The sequence below is a fragment of the Pezoporus flaviventris genome, unplaced genomic scaffold (genome assembly GCF_033815535.1).
Source record: "Pezoporus flaviventris isolate CSIRO_AGI_PZ_B2104156 unplaced genomic scaffold, CSIRO_AGI_Pfla_v1 ptg000001l, whole genome shotgun sequence".
Lineage (NCBI taxonomy): Eukaryota > Metazoa > Chordata > Aves > Psittaciformes > Psittacidae > Pezoporus > Pezoporus flaviventris.
Window position 1 is genome coordinate 34,898,275 of NW_026892549.1, and position 23,421 is coordinate 34,921,695.

At 44.9% G+C, this 23,421-nt stretch overlaps 1 protein-coding gene across 14 annotated transcripts in view; it reads left to right on the plus strand.

Moving 5' to 3' along the window:
• The window catches only part of CAMK2G (calcium/calmodulin dependent protein kinase II gamma), a 122,763-nt gene that overhangs the window by 84,266 nt on the left and 15,076 nt on the right, over positions 1-23,421 (plus strand). For 5 of the 14 annotated variants that reach the window (XM_061451354.1, XM_061451375.1, XM_061451400.1 and 2 more), the window contains exons 13-14: positions 6,714-6,754; positions 18,555-18,587. In XM_061451354.1, the coding sequence (XP_061307338.1) occupies positions 6,714-6,754; positions 18,555-18,587 (74 nt within the window). Of the gene's footprint in view, positions 1-6,713; positions 6,755-18,554; positions 18,588-22,487; positions 22,557-23,421 lie in introns of all 14 variants that reach the window. The other 9 variants (XM_061451338.1, XM_061451384.1, XM_061451418.1 and 6 more) reach the window with 3 other exon arrangements.

The window sequence follows — 23,421 nt, forward strand, 5'->3', positions numbered from 1 at the left end:
AGTGCTTCCTCTCTTATTTGTCCCATCAAAAAATCTCACTTTTTATGAAGCAAAAAAAAAATCTGTTCTTCTGCAGTAATATGTTGCTTCCTTGAGTGCCTTTTGCCTTTTGCCTAGGTCAGCTCCTAGAGATAAAGGGACGTGATCTGTCTCCCTTCCCCAGTTGTGGTATATTCAACAATTAAATATTGGCTGTTTGTGGTTCTTTATAAAAGATTTCATCTCAGGTCAGCTGTAAGCTATTTGTTAAAACCAGATACAGTCTCACTCCTTCCACTATAAGTCAGGAAATTGAGACGTGTTTATAATAAGGGTTTTGTAGCTTCTGCCCACATTCTGGTGCAAGAGAGAAAATTGCAATCTAAACTTCACTGTGGGATCTTTAATAGTCACACCAGGGTGTCCAGGGGATGATTTGGGTGCTCACTTGTGGTTTGTGATGTTCAGATAATCCAAGGGAACAGTGATCTGAGCTGCATTCACTTACTGAATACAGAAGTACAGTCTGGTAAATCAATTGATTAGATCATATGCAAGAAACTCCTCAATCACCTTCTGAGAAGTAAATGTGAATTTATTACTAGGAGAAAGTTGGCAAGGTTTTCAGTGATTCCTAATAGCTGCAGTATTTAAGAGTGCCTGATCTCATTTATGTCGATAAAACTCTGAATGCAAGCATGCTATAAACTGAGTGAAAGGATGGACAAAAATGGTTTTCATATTAGAAACAACCATCCTCACAACGTGCTGAGAAATGACTTTCCTCCATGAGTTATTTTTTTATGCAAGACTTGCATGTGAACTACATGAAATTCTTAGCACCATTTTCCTAACCTGATTGCAACTGTTCATTTGGGGAGGAGTTGTTCAACAAGCTTTCACACTCTATGAAATTCCCTTCTCTCAAGTGTTTCAGCACAAGTCCTGTGTTACCCTATGTTCCAAAAAGATCCTAGGGCGGACTTTGCAAGTAATTAAGCCTTATGCCTGAATCTCTAACTGATGCTGACCTTTTTTCTTGGGAATTGTCACTGCATGCTCAAGTCAGTTTTGTGAGGGAGCTATTATGGCAGCTTGTGGCAATAGATAGAATTCATTATGTTTGTCTCTATATCCTTACTAACTCTTTGATACGCAGGTTTGGGTTTTTAACTAGATAGGTGAGGCTGAGAGAGGCTGGAGGCAGATCTAGGAAGCAGAGTGCTTTCTCAGTAATGAAGGGCTTGATATGCCTGTGCGTATTTGGTGTAACCTGTACAGAGATGTTTTTTGAGCTGACTAAAGAGCAAGAAAAAGGAAATAATACAAATACTGAAGTGGTACTGAAATATTTCGTTGTCCTGTTACACCTGCCTTCTAGAAGTGATTGTGAATCTGATTTTTTTGCTGGTTTGTGTGTGTATATATATATTTATGCTCAGGTTGGAATTTGGTTCCTTTCCTTTAACCACAGTAAATTTGAAATTGTGTAATATATTTGAAGTTTCTGCTATGTTGTGTTAGTTACACAGCTATCCATTCAGGACCAGAAATTTGTGTCATTTGGCTAATGTCAACACCAGCCTCCTGGTGTGAATTCAAAGGATGAAAATTTGGAGGAAAACATTTATCAAGCTGTTTCCAGAGAGCTTTGAATAAATGAGATCACTGGGAGTCACGTTTCCCAAGCAGAAGATGAGGTCACATTTAATAAAAATTAAGTTTAAGTGATTTCTGTATCTACCAAGTTGCTTAAGAAACGTTAAGGAGTTTCAGCAAATGATGGTTAACTACTGCAGTGTGGACCTGCTGAAGTAATGCACTTCGGTAACTAAACTGCTATTTTACAGCTTCCCAGAATCACATGGATTTCATTGCTGCATTTAAATGTTTATCACAATGACTCGGCAGTCTTATTTATCATCAAAAATGTATTTAAGTTTTCATAGTAATTCCGTTTACTTTTATCTTCCTCTCCCTAAAGTTCGGAAGAACTCTGTGAATGCCTTTTCTTATGGTGTTTGCCCTTCACACCTTCATTTCTTGGTTTGTCAGGAAATCGAGTTTTTGTAACTCTGCAGAAGTGGTGCTCTCATATTTTTATCAACTCTTGAATTTGGGACAGACAGTGGCATTCAGGCTCAAAAGTCTAGGATGGGCATTCAGACTGTTTCAACCCTTTAAGGTTCTGTTCTTGTTCGTGCGTGTACATGTCTCATATGCACACCTGGCAGAAGTGAAAAAAGCAGCAGAAAATCACCTGGCTCCATTATCACAGTTTCTCCATTATTCACTAGTGGGACAACTGGGAGCTGTGTGGCTCATGCCAAGAGGACACCACTGTTGTTGTGTACTTCAGGCTTTGGTTTTAATGAATAATTCCTCTTTTAATATTTCTCTGAAACCACTGGAACATGTCTGTGAGATGGTGTGCATCTTCAAAAACTATCTCAACTATCGAACTATTTTCAAGAACTAGCTCAAATTTTTCCCAAAGCATTGGACATATGTGCACAGTGCTGGGCAATGGCTGTGCCTTATGAGGTGAATTGGATAGGAAAAAAGCATCTGCTGTTAAGAGATCCTGTGGGTCCAAATCACATAAAGGCTTGTACTGCCTAATGGGCTGGGGTTTTTACCTGCCTCTCCACCTGGTTCTACTCTTCTTTCTCTGCTTGTTTTAAAAAGAGTCTTTAGAAGTGCATCACTACTTTTCATAGCATCATAAAATAGTTTGGGTTGGAAGAGATCTTGAAGGTCCAGGGGCACCTTCCACTAGAGCGGGTTGCTAAAAGCCCCATCCAACCTGGCCTTAAACGCTGCCAGGGATGGGTCAGCTACAGCTTCTCTGGGCAACCTGTGCCAGTGCCTGTAGCAGTTCTTAGAACAGAATCACTCTAGTCATGCTGAGGAATAGAAGCCCTCGTGGAAGGCTTTTCATTGAGGGCAAAAATGTTAAATGTTGCTGCTTGTCTTATTGCTCAGGTACATTTCTGGAACACTGGTGTCATTTAGGTGGCAGAGGGAGTTAGTGCCAAAGCAGGATTAACAAAAAATTTAAAATCAACTTTTCAGCAAGAGTCAACGTTGTAAATTCTGCCAGACAGTTAACCCATGCAAATGGGTTGTCTTTGTATTCCTCTCTCAGTGCATTACTATTGCAGTAAGTTCCCACAGCAAGTCACTGGGGAATCTAAGAGAAAGGGGACTGCTGTGACAAACCAAAGTGAGGATAGAGAATACAAGAGAACAGCTATTCCCCTCTGTGAAATCACTCTGTTGTGTTTAAATGGCTGCTGCTAGGATGACTTGTGCCTAAATAGCCATCATGGCAGAGTGTTAACCACCAGTCTTTGCTCTATCTTGTCCTTTAGAAATAGATGTTCTTGTTACACTGCAGTCATGGGCATTGTTTGTAATGGTAGCCTCTTTGTGGCTATATATTGAGTGTTGGCTGTTTTGCGATGAGCCCCAGAACTGACACTGATTTGAGAATTAGTTAATCTGACTTTCTTTGAACTGAGAAAGAGGATGACAAGCTGCAACTCGGTGTCCTTGGGAGTTCTGTTGTTATGGTATGATTTTTATTTTAATAATCAAGTCTCAGCGAAGTCTTAGAATTCTTCATGGTGTAAATCTTGTGTTTAGAAGCCAGAACTTGGCTTCTCTGCTGGCCTAGCATCGTAAGTCAGTCAAGCTTAATAAAAGCATCCTCAGTGTTATCTCTGCATCCCAAAAAATACTCTTTGGAAGCTTAACTGAGATGAGAAATATAACTGAGACTTGACAGCTGCAGACAAGGCAAACCCAGTGCAGGCTACCCTCTCTGGAAGAGGAGGAGTGGAGCTGGCAGTGTGAGGGCACTTTCCATGGCTGTGTTTGGAATGGATATTTCAGTCCCGCTTGGAAATTCTCTCCTCCACTGCCCCCCTCCCTCCCTTTGATCTGGTGCTTCCAGAGTGTCTAGTGTTTATTGCTGATAAGTTCAGTATTAGAGATTTGGGTTTCTGCCAGGAGCATGGTCCAGAATGCAGGATGTTTCCTATGGTGGCCAAAACTGACAAATGTGGGAAGAGGGAGCGACATGTGGGGTGTGTGCAGGGGAGGACTTTTTTTGCCTTTCTCTTCTGGATTAATTGGAGGGTGTCATGTTGAAGCAGAAACAGAACTGTGCTTTTAAGTTACCAGCTTAGCAGCATGTGCCTTTCTATTGCTTCTTTATAGAGGAGCTCTTAACTCCACAGAGAAGGGGGAATTTTATTCTTTTAAGGTGTGGAGGAACTGCCAAGGATGGTGAAAATAAATACTAGCATCTCATGCCTGGAAAACGCAGAGCATGGGTACAAGACCACTTCCTGAACAGTTAAGAATCTGCCTCCATGTGTCCTTGGATTTTTTTCCTTCCCTACTTTTCTTAGCTGCATGTTGGGTGGTGCTGTCTGTCTTCTAAAATGACTGGTGTTACAGGAAGCCTTGCTACAGAAATTCCAATTGCATCCTCTTTGCTTTGTCTTATAACATGTACACATGCCTTCCTTTTGTTTGAGGTGTCTGCAGTCGACTTTGCATGTGAATGCATTTCATGCACTCTCCAGTTGTCCTTACAAACCACAGTATGATGTATGAACTAAATACAACCCAGACATAGTTCCCTTCTGCAGTGCTGGGATGCTGGCAGGCCTGTGGGAAAAGATTGTACGCAGTGCAGAGGTACAAACAGGGAAGGGGGCTAGACAGCCTGGCTGTTCTGGGGAGCACTGGTTTAGCATTAGTGCTGGGCCATGCAGTGGGACTCTCAGCTGAATTTATTTTAACTTCATAGAACATAATTTTAGCTGTCTTCTGTCCACAAAGACAAATGTCAGTTTCTGGGGAAACTGCAGAAAGTGTGAAAAGTGTTGCTTCCCAGTTTGTGTCTGGGTCATTTTCAGAACATATGGTGGTGCTGTTTCCTTCTCTGATTCCCCCCACCCCCCTTCAAAGATGTCCCATTTGTGACACTTGTGAAGTTGCAGAATCCTTTACCCTTTCTGAAGCGTTTAAGGCCATAACAGTTTCTTGTTTTCTACAGTTGTTGTGTGAGATGCCTCGATATGTGTGTGGTATAAATGCTGGACCCCTTGTGACTCCATAATCACCTTGTTTTTCTCACTTGCATGTAGAATCAAGCTGGTATTCTTCATGCCTTGAAGGTGGAAAGAACTTACTTGTTAGATTCAGTCTTTCAATGCTTTCATATGTGTACACACAGCAAAGAAACTGTTGCAGGGCAAATATGTTGCTTGGATCACTTTGTCTGCCTACCTTCCCATGTGCACATTGTAGCATTGTGTTTTGACAGGTAACACTCAGACAACCTCTGCATGAGGTTTTTCCAGTGTTCTTGGATGGTTTCTGAGAGCAGGAATGAAGACAAAATCCTGGTCTAACTTGATACTTTCATTAGGGAAGAGAATTAGGAAGGCCAATTCAGAGATTGTAATAAACTTGTATGGGTGTCACTTCTTTATTGTGAGGAGACAATGTCACCATTTGCACCAGCTCAGGTAATATTGTCCACTTAATCCATATCTGTGGAGTCATGTGGTAGGGAACGCAGGAAGGAAAATGCTTGTGACGTACAACTTGAGTAGTTGCTTGGATATTGCAAGACCATTTTTGCCTAATATTGCTGCTTCTAGAGAGAGACTGAGCACTTCACGCTGACCAACTCATGCATGTCTTTGGAAGTTTAAGCATTTAAACAGTCATTGTGAGCACTGTCTTAGGATTTGCCTTTTCTCAAGGCCTTATCTTTGCTGGAGCTAAAATCCAGGTCAAGTACCTGGACCCAGCAGCTACTTAGGGGAGGCGTATCAGTGTGTTTGTCCAGTAGGTCTCTAGAATGCTGTTTACAGAAGTTGAAAAAACTGAAGATACTCTTCATGAGTAGGCAAGCCATGTTTTACGTCTGTTGAGGTTGTAGATGGGTTCTTACTGTTGACAGTTGTGGTCAACATACCACTCACCTGTAATAGATGGAGCAGGTCCTTTGTCAGTCCCAAGTGTGCCTTCTGACAGGCATTTCTTGTGGGCTCCCTCATCATGCTCTCACTTTCATTGCTAGTGCCAGTTGTTTAAGTTGAGCAGAACAGAGCATCTTTATCTTCCAGTGGAGAATTCAGCCTAGTTCCTGTCTCTTTTCTCATTTTCTTTTTTTTTTTAACTGTTATCAGATTCTGCCTTTTGCACTTTTCCAGGCTCTTCCTTTCAGCTATCCAGATGTTCCCCCAGAGTAACTAACTGTGAATAGCAGTAATTAGGAGGCCTCTGCATTATCAGTGCCCCCTTTATTTGCAAAGTCTGTTGTGTGAATGGCTGAACTTGAAGGTAAAGCCTTTAGATCTGGCAGACTGCTTTAGCTTTCCCCCTGTAACTGCTGGCACTTCTGGATGGGTCACAGTGTGTGAGTGGAGGATTGAAATAGAGGAGCTGTAAAGTCTCATTTCAGTCTCGGTGGTCTTGAGATGGTGAAAGTGAGAACACTTTTGCCTAAATAGGTGAACGATAGATAGCATGGGTGACTCTGCTATCAGGATGGATTTGATGGGTGACTCAGCCTGTTCTCTAGGTCTCTTGCTGTTAGGTAGGAATTAGCAGTATGGTTGTCCTGAAGTCTTGTGCAGTTTTCAGGGAGCTGGGGAGGAGAACATTCTTGAAAACAAGATCTGACCTACTTCTGCTTCTCCCTACAGCTGCCAAAAGCCTGCTGAACAAGAAGTCAGATGGAGTGAAGGTAAGTTCTTGCTTTCCCATTTCACTGTCTCTTCCACCATCTGAGCAGAAGGCAGCTGCTTTCTGAGGTTCCTGTCCCCTCCCAGGGTGAAACCACAGCCCTGTCTTGTGGCTGCGGTTGTTCAGTGTATCCTTATGAAGTGTGGGGTGGGGTCTTAATGTTCCTTACATGCACCTTATACATCACACAACTCATTAAGTGCACTGTCATAGCAGCAAGTTTTCTTTTTGCCCTTTCTCTGAAGTATGGAGAACTGGTCAGTGCTGTGGATTAGAAAGACCAACTTGTTCAAGTGTAACATGCCTCTGGCTAGTCTGGTTTGTTCAGTGCAGAATGCTTCTGGATATCAAAACTGCACAGAGCAATTGTCAATAACTGATGATACCCAGCAGACCCCATGGAAATGTCTTTGTCATCCCCCTTGGACAGATGCTGAAGGTTGAGCTGGGAAGAGGCATGGGGAAGATGTTCATGTTTGGACAGAATGGAAACTGAGTCTTGTGTTGTTCAGTCCACATCCCTGAAGGGCCAGGCAATCTGTTTCCCCACTTCAATTTCACTCTTTGTGCGCATGATCTTCCTTAAGTTCTGGAGGTCAAATAGGCCATTCCCAAGTCTGTATGTTGTTCCAGGCAGTAGCCCTTTACCATCTGGTACTGGAGTTGAGACAGTATTGGGCTAGAGCGCTGTCTTCCCCTAACTGTTCCAAAGGATAACTGTCCTCCACGTGGCAAACTAGGGTTTGGTTTATTTGCTTGCATTTTCATTTGAAGTCCAAACCTTTCCCCACAGCTGTTAGGCGAAATAGTTCATCTTCTGGTTTTGTGCTGTGCAAATCTTCATTATCCCATGACTGCAGGGTTGATATGCACACTGCAGGACCAGCATGCTTGTTCTCTCCTGCTCTCTTAGCCCTTTTCCATTTTAATGAGGCTGTGTTTCCAGAGAGCTCACAATACAAGCAGGCTTCTGGAAAAAGAGGTGTTTTCAAAGGAGTTATGTTTATTTTGGGGACTGCTCTAGTAAACTTGTGTTCTTACAGTTCTACTGTGTTCTGCCCTAATGACACCCAAGTCTTTGGATTATTTTGACCAGAATGCTACATGGAACTGCTGTTCTTGCCTTAGGATGCTTACCTTTGAAATGTGCCTGCAAGAGTGAACTTTTGTGCCCTTGCACATGCCCGCCTCTTATACAGACACGCATTGAACACATGCACACTAATACAGCAAGTGCGTTTGTGTTGTCACGTCTGTTGATATGGGAAACATCACAGTAAAATCCCATGGAATAAGAATGGATGATCCCCAATGCTGTGAACTCAGAACCAGCATCTACGTGCTTCAAAATCCCAACATGGCAGAGGAGAAGCAACTAGAAAAGCAGCAGATAACACATCCACATAGTTTTTTGTCAGCTGTCTAGAAAAAAAAATGCCTTTCTTCTCAGGATTCTTGATTTCCAACAGGCTCTCAGGGAGCCTTCCCAAGTTGGGTCACAATATCCCAGAAACGGTCAGATGAGTTACAAGGAGACCTGTATGTTAGAGACTTCCAGCTCCACAGAAAGCTTGCGGTGTTTGATTCATTGAGAATAGTGTCTTCCTCTGTGAAAAGGGTAAAGCTGGATTTGTTTTTCTAGATGGTTTGAAGTAGTCTTCAACCCTTCACAGTGTATGTTGTTCCTGATACATATAACTGAATACTTGTGATAAAGCAGAAGGAAGATTAGAGAGCACAGCATTCACCGTACGTGGTGAATGGGGCTGTCCTCTGGGAACCGCTTCTCTACGTCTGCATGACACTGGAGACCCCCAGTCAAGAGTCAGCATGCAACTGCCTTGCTCGGCTTTATGAACCTGAGTTCTTTCCAGGAGGGGCACTCCACGCTTTTAACCTGGGCTGAGGGCCCTCAGCAGAGTTGTTTAAGCATCCCATTTTCACTAGATGGCGTCTATCTTCAGGTGTAGCTTTTGAGTCCTCATTGTAGCTGCTAACAGTCATCTGCCGAGGTGAGCAGCTCCAGAGAGGAGCCTTCAATGCCAGAGCGAGGGGAAACCCCGAATACAGGAGCCTCAGTTCTGAGCGGCGAGAGCTCCCAAGGGAACCTCAGGGCCCCGCCAGCCCTTGCCCAGGAGCCGGCAGCTCCCCTGAGGAGCTCGGGGACTCACAGGGGGTAGTGCCAGGAGGGACCGTCCCGCCCTTAGTGGAGGTGGTGGGAACAGGAGCGACCATGGCAGGCAAAAGGCGCAGCTCGTTACTTGGTGGGGCCGTTGGCGCCAGCAGCGTGAGCGGGTAGCGGCCAGGGTGGTGAAAGTTCTCAGGGCCAGGCCAGGTCTGGTTGCTCTGCTCTTGCTGCCCCGTCAGTGGCAACGTTGGCACCAGACAGAGCCGATGGGAGGGGAGGCCGCAGCACAGCTCGTGTGCAGAAAGTGCCTGCACTGGTCTCTTGAGGCGAGGGTGTGCAATGGGCAGGGCTGTGCTCCAGGCGCGCTGGTGGAGGTCCTGCTGCAGTAGGGGCTGAGCTGCGGGCACTGTCGGTAGCTGAAAGGTGTTAGGGAGCTGAGAGGGAGCTGGACTGATTGCTCCAGGCCCAGACTGTGTAGGGGCCACAAGCGTACACCCTAGCGCCGAGAGAAAAGGAGGAGGGTGTTAATGCAGGAGGTTGGGCGCTAGTAACAGAAACAAACAAACAAAAACAAACAAGCCCACAAAAACAACAACAAAGGAGGAAGAGGACCATTAAAAACAGGGGATTTCCTCCAAATTCTGATGTTGCCACCTAGAACCACTTTGAAGTTGTGCAGAGGGCTAAGGAGGAAACGCACACCCAACCAGCTAATGAACCAGTAAAGAGGATCGCTGCTGGTGCCTCTGGGGGAAAGCGGTGGGTCATATTAGTAACACCTGCAATAAATACTTGGAGTGATGCAGAACTGTTTCAGCCCCTCCAGCCAATGAGTCGGCTCCATTTGGAGCTCAGCTCAAATGCCTCTATACAAATGCCTGTAGTATGGGGAATAAGCAAGAGGAATTAGAGATGTGTGCATGGCTACAGGGATATGATATCATTGGCAGCAAAGAAACGCGTTGGGATGGTTCCTATGACTGGAGTGTTGGAATGGAGGGTTACAGGCTCTTTAGGAAAGAAAGGCCCGGCAGAAAGGGAGGGGGAGTAGCCATTTGTGTCAGTCACAGCCTGGAGAGGGTGGAGCTCTGTCTGGGGACAGGTGATCAGTTAACAGAGAGTTTGTGGGTCAGGGACAAAGGGAGAACAGCAATGGGGAATATTACTGTGGGGATCTGTTACAGACCACCTGATCAGGAGGACTCTGTGGTTGAAGCTCTCTACAGACAGATAGGAGCAGCCTCACGCTCGCAGGCCCTTGTTCTCATGGGGTACTTCAACCTCCCTGATATCCGTTGGAGGGACAGTACGGCCGGCACAAGCAATCCAGAAGGTTCCTCAATTGTGTGGAAGACAACTTCCTTCTTCAAGTAATAGAGGAGCCGACAAGGAGAGGTGCCATGCTTGACTTCATGCTCACCAACAGGGAAGAGCTCGTTGGAAATGTGGTGTTCCAGGGCAGCCTTGGTTGTAGCAATCATGAGATGGTCGAGTTTGAGATCCTCAGGATGGGGAGAAGAGCGTGCAGCAAGCTCACTGCCCTTGACCTCAAGAGAGTAGACTTGGCCTCTTCAGGAACCTGCTTAGTAAGGTTCCATGGGATATAGCCCTAGAGGGCAGGGGGGCCCAAGACTGTTGGTTGATATTCAAGGATCACCTGCTACAAGCTCAGGAGTGTTGCATTCCAACTAGGAGGAAATGCGGCAGGAGGGCCAGGAGGCCTCCATGGATGGATAAGGAGCTGCTGAGGAAACTTGGAGGGGTAAAAAAGAGGCTTATAAAAGGTGAAAGCAAGGACAGGCAGCCTGGGGACAGTACAGGGATGTTGTCCAGCAAGCTAGGGACAAGGTCAGGAAAACTAAGGCCCAGTTAGAATTAAGGGATGTGAAAGACGACAGGATGGTATTCTGTAGGTATGTAGCAAACGAAAGATAGACTAGGGATAATGTGGCTCCTCTCCAGAAGCCAGGGAGATCTGGCTACCCTGGATTTGGAGAAGGCTGAGGTTCTCAATGACTTCTTTGCCTCAGTCTTCACTGTCTTGTACTCTGACCACATTGCAGATGGAAGGCAGATGCAGGGACTGTGAGAATGAAGACCTTAGGCCCACTGTAGGAGAGGATCTGGTTCGAGATCATCTTAAGAACCTGAATGTGCCCAAGTCTATGGGACCTGATGGAATCCATCCATGTGTCCTGAAGGAGCTGACGAATGAAGTTGCTAAGCCACTGTCCATCATATTTGAAAAATCGTGGCAGTCAGGTGAAGTTACCGACGACTGGAAAAAGGGAAATATAACCCCCATTTTCAAGAAGGGGAAAATGGAAGATCCAGGGAGATACAGACCAGTCAGTCTCACCTCTGTGCCTGGCAAAATCTTGGAGCAGATTCTCCTGGAAGGCATGCTAAGGCACATGAAAAACAACAAGGTGCTTGGTGACAGCCAGCATGGCTTCACTAAGGGGAAATCCTGCCTGACCAATTTGGTGGCCATCTATGATGGGGCTACGGAACTGAGGGATAGGGGCAAATCAGTGGACGTCATCTGCCTGGACTTGTGCAAAGCATTCGACACTGTTGCACACAACATCCTTGTCTCTAAATTGGAGAGACCTCAATTTGATGGATGGACCACTCGGTGAATAAAGAACTGGCTGGATGGCCGCACCCAAAGAGTTGTGGTCAATGGCTCAATGTCTGGCTGGAGACCAGTAACGAGTGGTGTCCCTCAGGGATCGGTGTTGGGACCGGTCTTGTTTAACATCTTTGTCAGCAGCATGGACAGTGGAATTGAGTGCGCCCTCAGCAAGTTTGTCAATGACACTAAATTATGTAGTTCAGTTGATACACTGGAGGGAAGAAATGCCATCCAAAGGGACCTGGACATGCTTGAGAGGTAGGCCAGTGCCAACCTTATGAAGTTCAGCTAAGCCAAGTGCCCAAGGAAGTTGTGAATGCTCCATCCCTGTCAGTGTTCAAGGCCAGGTTGGACCAAGTCTTGAGTGACATGGTTTACTGTGAGGTGTCCCTGCCGATGGCAAGGGGTTTGGAACTAGACGATCTTAAGGCCCTTTCCAACCCTAACTGTTCTATGATTTCTATAAGCTTTAAAAGAACTTCAGAAATTCTTCTTAAAGTTGGTGTTTTGAGTAACTCTCTTAGTCAGTAATGCAGATTTTTAAAAGTACACATTGCTTCCCCTCAGTGTTAAGTTTGGACAAGATAGAGAGTAGGTAGCAGTCTGTGTATTTGTAGTGCATCCTTAACACCTCCATTGTATGATTTCTGTGGCTATATGCTTGTCTCCTGCCTTGCATCTACTGTCTACCGGTATGGTGCTGCCTCCCATTAGTCATCCTGTGGAAGTGTAGGCTTTTACCACTTGCATTTGCTTATCAGTGCACTACTGGCACACTTGGCTGCTGTGCTGCAGTCTCTCTGCTAGTGGCCTCACTAGCCTGCTCTTCATTCATTGCTCCTTACGCAGGCAACTTGTAATTTTAGCCCTACTGATTTTCTCACCCTAGATGGTTCTGACAGACATCTTGTGCCAGTGACTGGTTGAGTTAAGAGCATCTGGTTTTGCATTACTTGTAGCAAACTATGATTTTCTGCCCACTGCAGTAATGCGGAGCACTGGTACCATGGCTTGAGCACGAAACGTGTTTTCAGCTTTGTGGTATCCTTTTCACTACCACTTCCCACATAAATAATTTTACATCAGATGTAGGTTTAGAACAAGCATTGCATGCTGTATTTTTAACTGTGGTCTGCTGCTGACCACATGCCATGTGGTTAGGCTGTTTCTCATGCTCCTTCCAGATACGGAGACTCCTGGTTTGTTTTTGTTATAACTTTCCAGCTCTTTTGGCTAGTATTCAGAGCTGTGTATTCTAGCACCCTGCATTATTTGACAAATACAGTAGGTATTTCTATTACACAGTATTAGGCAAGTTTGAGTGAGGCATGCATGCATTTCATTTGCATCAGACCATTTTGGAAGCAGGGTGGTGGGAGCTTAAATCAGGAGGGAAGAACATGAAGGAAACATTTTTTATTCCAATATAGGTGTGCCAGCACTGGGGTTATTTTGATAAATTTCCATGTACATGACCCTCTTCTCTAGCAAATTCCTTTCCAAAATCTATTTGAAGCATTCCTAGTTTTCATTTTGCACTGCTGCTTCTATTTCAAGTACTAATTCTGCTAATTGGTAGATATTTCATCAGGTTGGCACTTGAGAACTTTTCCATTATCTTAAATAATGAATGATTTAAACTGCCTTTAATCTTAAATTGACCCTGCTCACCAAACCTTTGGTAGTGCTGCACTTACTTTCTTCAGTCAGAATTTGGATCCAAGCTGGTGGAGTACCAACAGGGAAGGCCCAGGTTTTATCCCCAGGGAACATGCTTTTCTGCTTTCAAATCCAGAAAGTGAGGCTACAAGATACTGGGTGATGAATTTCAGAGCCATGTAACATACTGCATAACCTGTTACCAGCACTGTAGGTCCCAGGTATTTCCTTTGAGATTCTAAACTTATAAGCAACATTGTGCAGCTACCGCTTTAAAATTCATTTCTGCTAGTTTCATGTCAAATCTACTTGCTTTCTTGTTCCCCTTTCTGCCTGTAATCTGGACTTGCCATCCACTGCAGGGTGAGGGAGGGCTTAAGGAATGAGCCGCGGCAGGCCCCTGTATGAAGATGGAGGACACTTTATGCTGAGTGTCCTTCCTCTGACCTTATCAGGGTCTGGGCTCCCTGTAGTTAGCATTACAGACCTACTGTTATTTGTTTTGTCTCTGGGCAGCACTTCCAACAGCGGTATTCCCTTTTTTTTTCCCAAAGGGAATTTAATTTCCTACTGGTGGTGAGGATGCATGTGTTTCCAGTTCTAGGGAGGCCTGTCACATCCACCTTTACAATCAGAATTTGTTAACGCACAAAATGCTGTTTTTAGTGAAGTATGTCATTGCAAGTGTCTTAAAATCAGTTCTTCTCTAAGCTCTTTGTCAGTTTCTTCTTTTTTTTTTTTCTTGTGAGCACCTTAATTTGTGATTGGGGGATACAAGATGGTATCAGTAATGTTCTTCAGGCCCACTGTAACAGTATGTAAATAGCACTTTGTGGAGAAAGCTATGGGATGTAGGAGATTTTAACAGCATTCACTTACAGTGCTCTGCAAAATCTTGTCTCTTTGCTGCATGCACATTATTTTCTTTCCCAGTAAAAGCTGCATAGCATAGCTGAAAGGAGAGCTCAGCTGAAAGAGTAAAAATCCAGATTTTTTGTGTGACAAGGCTATGTTGTAAAACCTGCCTTTCATTTTATGTAACTGCAAAGAGGCACCAAACACCATTTGTTCTGCTGCTTGGAAGGAATATTGTGGAGTGTACATTTTATGCCTGGTGGGTATCAGTTTTCATTGCCCTTTGCCCAGTAAAGAGTATGTGGGGAAGGCAGGGTGCTGAGAAAGCAGCTTGTGAAAGTGTGCCTTAGAGAAGGCACAGTAGCAAGGTGAACCAACCTAGAAAATCTGCAAGGGTCTGGAAATCTGCAAGAGGTCGAGTAACATCCATGCAGTGACCAACAGTAGTTACTGCTCTTATTTCTGTATCTGAACTTGTTGTAATCTTAAAGCCATGCTGTTTCAAGATTGCTATGGTGAAGCTAAATGAGAACCCAAGTTCACCTGAACAGCACAGTTTTATGCTGAACTGTTCTATGCAAGATGCTTGGGGAGTGCTTCAGAGAGATTCAAAGCAGCCCTGCAGAGAAGGACTTGGGGATGAGAAAATGAACATGAGCAGGCAGTGTGTGCTCACAGCCCAGAAAGCCAACCATATCCTGGGCTGCATCAAAAGGAGCGTGACCAGCAGGTCGAAGGAGGTGATCCTGCCCCTCTACTCTGCTCTCGTGAGACCTCACCTGGAGTATTGTGTGCAGTTCTGGTGTCCTCAACATAAAAAGGACATGGAACTGTTGGAAGAAGTCCAGAGGAGGGCCACGAGGATGATCAGGGGACTGGAGCACCTCCTGTATGAAGACAGGCTGTGAAAGTTGGGGCTGTTCAGCCTGAAGAAGAGAAGGCTGTGTGGAGACCTCACAGCAGCCTTCCAGTATCCAAAGGCGGCTTGTAAGGATGCTGGGGAGGGACTCTTCATTAGGGACTGTAGTGACAGGACAAGGGGTAACGGGTTAAAGCTTAAAACAGGGGAAGTTTAGATTGGATATAAGGAAGAAATTCTTTACTGTGATGGTGGTGAGGCACTGGAATGGGTTGCCCAGGGAAGTTGTGCATGCTCCGTCCCTGTCAGTGTTCAAGGCCAGGCTGGACAGAGCCTTGGGTGACATGGTTTAGTGTGAGGTGTCCCTGCCCATGGCAGGGGGTTGGAACTAGATGATCTTAAGGTCCTTTCCAACCCTAACTATTCTATGATTCAGATCTCTTTAAGTGCTGATATCCTATAACACGTTCTACCCACCTTTGATGCATTCACATTTTTCACTGCGTTGTTGTAATGCCTGGAAACTCTGAGATGAAGGGTCCAGTGTGCTTAGCACTGTAGTGATGCCTAAGCAGAAAATCCCTGCTTCTTAGCTTACAATTTAAATAGACAAGCTGACAGAGGGCAAGAGAGAAGATGGACTGATAAAGATGAAATGATTTGCTCAGCATCACACAAAAGGGCAAAAGCAGAAACAGAAATAGGACCTCAAATATGCTAGTTCAGGCTGCCTCTCACTGATCTGTTCTGAGTTCAACATTTTTGGGTTGTTTTTTTTTCCCTTAAGTACTGAAATGACTGTACTCTCTATAGGAATATGAGCTGCAGCAAGCTTAATATTTTAACATAACTATACTGTCAGAGTCGAACTGGGAAAGATAGATACACAAAAAGCTGGTGTAAAAAGATAGCCATGTTACGTGCCCAGAACCATGAATGGGACCTTGCTTGGAATCACTCAACTTACAGCATCTTCTAGTGTGTATTGTATTTTGTGTAGGTGCTCAAAATGATTTACAGTGGCCATTTCTAGTATTGCTGCTGTGTTGGAGGGACAGAGATTCTTCAGGTTGTCTTCTGTCACCTGCCAATTTCTGTTTATTGTTACCTAAAGCAAGAGACTCCTTAAGTTTCATTGTAGAGTCTGCTCCTCTTTTGAGATGAACACCTGAATTTCACACAAGTACAGAAACAGAACTTAGGGATGAATGTTTGTTAGAGAGGAAAATGTTGTCCATACTGTTTTAGGAGAATGTTCTGTCACTCATATGTAAGGAAATCCTTGAAGTGATCAGTTGAGGTACTTTACCATAGACTATCTGTCTGCCCTTAACATTTTATTTTTTTTTCATTTCCTGGGATGTCTCTGCATTGCCTAGAAAATGGAGTTTTGTTATGGAAGGGAAAGAGAACTGTTTATCTTACTTTGTGAAGTTTCAGTCACAAGAACAACAAAGACTTTTGCTCACTCAGCTAGTTAGTTCCTTTGAGAAGGTGACATAGGTGGCTTTGATGCAGATGTCACAGAGGGGATTGGGAGACCTATCTGATTTTAGTAATTTACTGATGTATGTTTTGACTTTATTCAAAAGTTCTGATGTTTTAGCATTTACTTTCTGTGCCTCATGTTGGCATTATCCAACCTGTCTCAAGTTGTAATATAATTTTCATGCTCTGGTCTTAACACAGACCTTGCTCCCCACCTTTTTCATACTGCCTAGCTAGCTTTTCTTCCCCCTGTTGTTATAGTAGGTAGTAATAATCTGCTTTCTGGGATTTCTGTAGTGTATCGTGCCATGTTAATAGACCAATGCTATTTTAAATTTAGATTATGCTCATTAAATTCTGATTGGCAGAGGGTACCATTTCCTCCTTTGTCAGTGTTAATTTTGCCTCTAATATAGGAGGGCGATTGCTTTCTGTATGGCTTGGTTGACTCTCCTTTCATATTGAACCTTTTGCTTGTCTCAATGTTTTCTACCCTTTTTCTTGTTTCTGTAACTCATTGAAAATCTGTATGAACTTCAAATGAAACTGTCCTTAGTGATAAGTTTCCCTGCAATATCTGTATAGCCTCTGTCTGTCTGCTGCAACTTATAGAATACATTAAAAATTGTATTCATGCAGTGGTAGCACATCCTATTTTAGCTCTAGCTTGAGGAAGAGCCTGTGGAAAAGCTAAATTGTCCTAAAAGAAGATGGGAGGAATCACAAGTTTGTAAACCAGGTAATGGCAATACCTGTGTTGTGCCTTCATGAAGTGGAAGATTTGTCAGCCAGATGCTGAACAGATCAGCATTTGGAGCGTGTCCATACTGGAATTAAAGATCAGCCGAGGTAGAAGCTTTGCTAGTGTAAGTCTTTTCATGCAGTGGCTGCATGATTTTGGACTGTATGATGTGATTAGGTATGTGGTTCTGGGTATCAGGTGAACATGGATGCTTCTGCTTTCAAAGACATGCCAGCCTGTATGTGTGCTGTGAGGTTAGTACAGATGAAGGCAATATTTAAGATGAAAGCTGCAAAGACTTACTAAGTGTATGAAATGGGGAAGTACAACTCCATGGCCTGTTCTGAGTTCAAGGACTGCTTCAGAGGTGAGCCATGGTAGTGTGCAGGAATCCAGAGGTACATAACTGAGCCTGTGCCATCGTGGTTTTTGGCTAGGATGTGCTGTCCTACACTACTCTCTGAGCTAGACTCTGTAGTAAGCAGCAGAGAAATAGCCTAGATGGTACCAAAGGGAGAAGGTAGTAGGAAAAGGTATGCCAAGACAGCAGAGGCAGGGGTTGGTATTGTAATGCTGAAAGACCTGTCAGGCTCAGCTTGGGCAGGATGATACTGAGTGTAGTGAAAAAATCATAGAAATGCATGCTGAGCCTTGTTTACTGGAGAGTGCAGTTTGGTGTGAAGGTGTCTTTGAGCATGACTGAAGATACTTTTGCACAAGGGTAGAGTCCAGTAAGGTAGCGTTTGAGCATTGCTTTCTGTTTATTCTTCCAGTATCTGTAAGGAGAAGGTGTTTGAGATGTCGAGTGCCTCTTTGTCTTTCTTGCCTTTCCTGTGTGTCTGAGCATGGGTGCACCTTCCCTCTGATTAGCCCATTTCTGTGTGAGGGAGCCTTTCTCCTGTCTGTACTATGTTCAGAAGTTCCCTCTTCTTTCTTTAGCCCTTGGGGATGCCCTTCCCATTGTGCCCTCCTCGCTACCCTCTGGTTGTAGTTGCAAACACACCTCTGCTTCTTTCAAATGTGAAAAAAAATGTTTTTTTTTGCCTACCTCTTCAGTGTGTCTGGGGAAGCTGCACAGTTTTCTGAATTGGGAGAGCACACAAAGGCACCCCCTTGCATCCCACAAGGATGCATATATATTCCTCTCTCTCCTTATAATAGTATGTGGGGCACCTGTGTTCTGACCTCGATGTTTGAGTGAATGGGGGCTTCAACCCTGCCCTCACCTCGGTGTGTAGTCATGTTCTTTAATGGTGACTCTCTCTGCACCTTCTCATGTGTCTCTGCATTTCTGCTGCTGCTTATACCTGCCCCAAGGGGAGCAATATTGGCAGGGGGGCCTTGCTGGCGCACTAATATGTGAATAGTTTCTGTGCTTTTCTTCTCATCTCCTCTCTTCCCTTCTCTTTCCCTCTCTCAATGGTGTGTCCAGAAAAGGAAGTCGAGCTCCAGTGTGCATTTGATGGTGAGCACCTCCCGTAAGCTGCCTGCGATTCGTGCGTCCGCCATTCTCATGCCATGCACGCTCGGCTTGTGCTCATCACTCTACATAGCATGTCTGTGCAGGGGGGGTGGTGGCAGGGGGGATCATTGTGCACTAAAAGGTCCATGTCCTCACTTAAAGGGCCCTGTGATTGTCTGGCCCCTGGCCAGTCAGACAGTTCCCATTTTGTGCAGAAAATCAACTGCTGGCAATGCAGTCTGACCTTCCCTGCTCTGAGTGTGAAGCAAAAAGGAGCAGTGGTTCTCCTAGGCTCAGCAGAACAGGCGCGTGTCTTGCCTGGACATGGGGCTTTGTCATTCTGTTACAGAGGTGCCAAAAAGAGGAGCAGGTGCTTTGCCTGGTGTTGGTGCCGTCATCCTTGATGGGAGCCCTGCAGTATAGAACAAACTGGGAGTTGCTCCAAATGTGGCAGAGACTGATGGGGCTCCACTGTTGAGATGAAATGTGTGGGCACAGCACCACTGGGCAGCTCAGAGCTGCTGGGCACTTCTTTTTTTAGCATACTTACTGGAAAGGTTTGTGATATAATCCAAAACTTCCTTTTGTCCTGATCTCGTTTATGTATCCCAGCATGACCAAATACCCAGTAACTGCCTCCCTTGTCTTGTTCATTTCCTTTTTTCATCCATACAGATGTTTGATATCCATAAAATTTGTCAGAAAAGTAGTCAAACCCACTCTTAACAGAGCAAAGAGAAAATTGGCCGGTGCCATATTGTGAGGAATCATACCCAGCCCATTAGATGATGCCTTTGTCCCTTGACACTGAGATATGAAAAGTAACTAAAGTACAAAAATTAGTTACTGCATTATTTCCTTTACACAGAAAAAGAACAGAAACTATTTCTCCTCTATTGCAGGTAGAACAGGAATATTGCGTTACTGAGAAAGCAGAACTTGTTTGTACATTACTATCTGGAAGATATTTCTTCTCTTCCTCCTTCAAGGACAGCTTAAAACTATGTAAACACACACACACACACACACACACAAAGTAGTCCCAAAGTACTGCCTGAAAATCTGATATGAGGCATTATCTTTTTGCCAGCCCTGCCTTTATGAAACTCCAGGGCAGGAGTTCATTGTGCCTTTCTTGCACTTTTCTGCCCACTGCCAGCAGTACTTTAATTCCCTCTTCATGTTTTTTAAAGCAGCTGGGATATGTAAACCACAAAAGTGTCAGCCTCATAAAACATGGAAGCAGTGAAGGTGGCTAAATAACCAGAGTTAGCCCATGTGTTGGTACTTTCTTTCAGTTGGCTAGAAATGTGTGTCCCTAGCAATATGATCACTGGTCTGTTCTTTCTCTTGTACCCTCTGTGTTGTTTGTGCCTGTCTGTCTGTCTCTTGTCTAGCTCAGGAAGTGCTGCCAACTGCTGTGCCAAAACTAATCATGTTAACATAGATTTTAAGAAGGGCCTGGCACGTTTTTAGGTGAATTGGCCTCTTTTAACTTGAGCTGTACTGCTGTGAATTACCATGGGTCGTAGCCTACCCAGCAACTGTGATGTTGGCTGGCAGTAGGAGTGGAAGGTGGTGGGGTAAGAGTTGGCTGTGCCGTGTGGGGGTCTGGGAAGGGTAGGCCAGTCGTGCCCAGGGAAGGGCAGTTGGTTATGTTAGGCCACAAGACACGAGTGTGTGTGGAAAGCTAAGTATGTCAGATACCTCCATCTGAGAAAGAGCTGTGAAAAATGGTTAGGTGAAGTCTTCTGCCTCTTACTTCCTTAGGACTCTGTCTGGGAGTGAAATGCTATGTGTTTCTGGACTAGCAAACATGATACTTGGTCTTCTTCAGCCCACTGGCTGGGGAAGAGCGTGATGGATGAACTAGGTGTTCAGTGCAGCCTGGAGGGTAGGCTTTGTGCATGGGTTTGCACATTGTAAGGTGGTGTTCCACACCTAACAAGCTGCTGTCAACTTTTTTCAGAACAGTAGCTTCCTGAATGTTTGTTCTGTTCTCATTTTATTTATTTAATTTATTAGTATTATTTCGGTCCCATTTCACCTCAATTATAAAGCCTTCCAAAAAATTGGAAATATATTTGTACGGCTTCTTTCATGCTAACTTTATCTTCTCATCCCAGGGGGCTAAGAAAAATGGGCTGTGCTTTTCTCACTGGAAGAGTTTTGGGAAACAGATCTCTGCACTAGGATCACTGTTCGTGAAGAAGTATGGGACCTTCAGTGCTGTATAGAAGGGTGGACTCAGGCATTGCCAGAATTTTGGTTGTGTTTATGCCACAAAATAGCTTGAGATTAATTTTTTCATGTTGATCTGCTCCTCTTTGGCTTCTACAGTTGCCTGTCATCTCTTCTGCTATCAGGCTGGAAATACATGCAGGAAGCAAAACTCTTTGAAGGCCAAAGTCTTAGGACAATGTGGAGATGTATGGAAAGAGGCATTCAGCAGTAATCTGTGAAGTGTTTCTCCTTTCTTAGCATTGGGGATGAGTGTGTCATATGCTCGTTTTTTTTCTGTGGACTTTTAACGAATTCGTTCCTGCCTTTCTCATCTACTTCTTCCCCCTTCTACCTGTCCCATCTTCCTCTTCTGTTTCTCTTCTCTCCCTCTCCAAAAGGGATAGCTAAGCCAAGGTGTGCTGCTTTTGTAGAAAAACTGAAATATTAGTAGGTGAAGTCTTAACCTCATAGGATCTGTTTCTGGTTGATATAACTAAACCTTTGATAGGTGTTCTCCAGCTCAGCATTTGACTTCTGCATTCTTTGTGGTGGTTACTGGGCAATGAGGGCATGATGTTTTGCAGCATGAGTTTGCACTCCCAAATAATAGCTACAGTGAGGTCACACTGCTGTGAGCACCCATCTAGTACCCCTGATCTCTAAACCAAGGAGTCTGAGTCAGGCTCCTGCAGTGCTGATTTTGACGTTGTTGCTGGTGTCTGGTAGCAAGAGAGCTATATGCCTGGTCTGGGGGTTATATGCCAGTGTAACTGGGCCTTATTCTCCAACAACTGATTGGATTTGTGGGCTAGGAACTATATGGTAGTGGACACAGGTTTGGCTTCCCACAAATACAGGCTTTGCTCATTATTGACATATATGACTCAAATGGGATGTTTCTTTGCAGCAAGCTTGTGACTGCCTCATTGTGTTATGTGAATGCAGGAAATGGGGTTATTATTCTTCTGTCATAGCTACAAGAGAGGGAAGATGAAAAACTGCTGGGCACAATTCAGAGGACTTGCTACTTGGGGAGCTGCATAGCCTTTTCCTTGTGTCCCATCCCTTTCCATATTCTGGTCCTGAAATCTCATTGTTCAGGTCACAGCAGGAGTACAACACACCTTACCTCACCTTTTCTCTGCCTTTTCTAGGGCTGACCACTCTTTTTATGGCATTAGTAGATTCTCTGGGACCCTCAGCATCATCCTATACCTTGGACTGTCCCTGGACACTCTGGGACTCCTCAGACATGGCTCCCATCTGTCCCCTGTTTGAGACTGCACCATGATTATTGTGTGTCTCACTTATGTAGTCTCTTTCTCTAAGGACTACTGCCATCTGTCATTCTTCTTTACCACATACTTTTGTTGGTGCTCACCGCAGGATTCTCCCCATCCCTTTGGACTGCTGTCTTTTCCCCTTCTGTTTTCCTTCTGTATAGTTCTAGCAGTCCATGAACATCTGGATTTTGGTACATCCCTTCAATAGCTGTTGCCTCTGAGGGAAGGATGATGTCCAGTAACTTGGGCAGCACTCCTCCTTCCTTCCTCTTCTTGGTGATTGAGCCTGTGGGGAGGGGAGGGTGAAAGGAGGTGGTTGGGGTTGAAGCAACACTGTCATTTTCTTGCTGCCTCTGCTGCCCAGCAGAGAAACTAAAACCATGTTTTTCTGTCTCAGCCACAGAGCAACAACAAAACCAGTATAGTAAGCACTGCAAAAGAAACACCCCCAGTGCAGACGTCCATGGTATCTTCCCCAACTGCTATTTTTTTCCTGTTTGGTTTAATTTTGATTCTGTCCTCTCCCCTTCTCCCCTTCCCCCTAATCCCAAGTGCTGCTTGTGCTGCTCTGTTTCAGCTTGTGTTTTGGCTTCGTTCTGTGTCCCTGTGCTGCTGTGGGGCCTGATCACAGCCTCACAGGCTTTGGGGTGGGGCTGCTGAGCAGAGCTGTCGTTGGATGTGGGGATCGCAGCTTGCCTGGACTTCCCCGTGTGCCATCCCTGTATAGTTCTGTGTGTCCGTTCAACTGTTCCTGCTGGCTTTGGGGAGGCTGGTTTGGAAGAAGAGAGTGGCAAGATCCATCCACTCTCTTAACACTCGGGAAATGGAGGATGGACTCCAGGACACCACAGAAGAAAGGGCAGGCAAAGCAATTTTAGAGGAATCCTTTGGTGGCCCATTGGCCTGCTCAGTTGTGTGATTGATCCCCCACAGCTCGCTGACTTGCTAGGCTAGCATTTTCTGTTTGGGCTGTTGCGCAGCAGACTCTATAGGATGCCTTGTGCCTAATATGTTTAACGGCACAGCTTGGAGTGGGCTGCCTCAGTGCTTGGAAGATCAGGCAGCAGTGCAGTGGGTGAGTGTACATCACTGCACCATCACACAGTCCCTGGTGCCCTCCCTAAGCCACCCTGCAAGAGTGACAGCAGTGAGGGGAGATCCTGAAGTCTTGTCCCGGTAATGAAGGGATGAGTGCAGAAGACAGCCCCACATAGGCCTAGTTACTTCTCTTTGTTGTGTGCTCTGGAGGGCTGGATTGGCATTTTTGGAGGGTGGGATTTGGTGTCTTTGTTGTTTGTTGTAGGATGAAGGGTTCTTGGGACACTTCATAA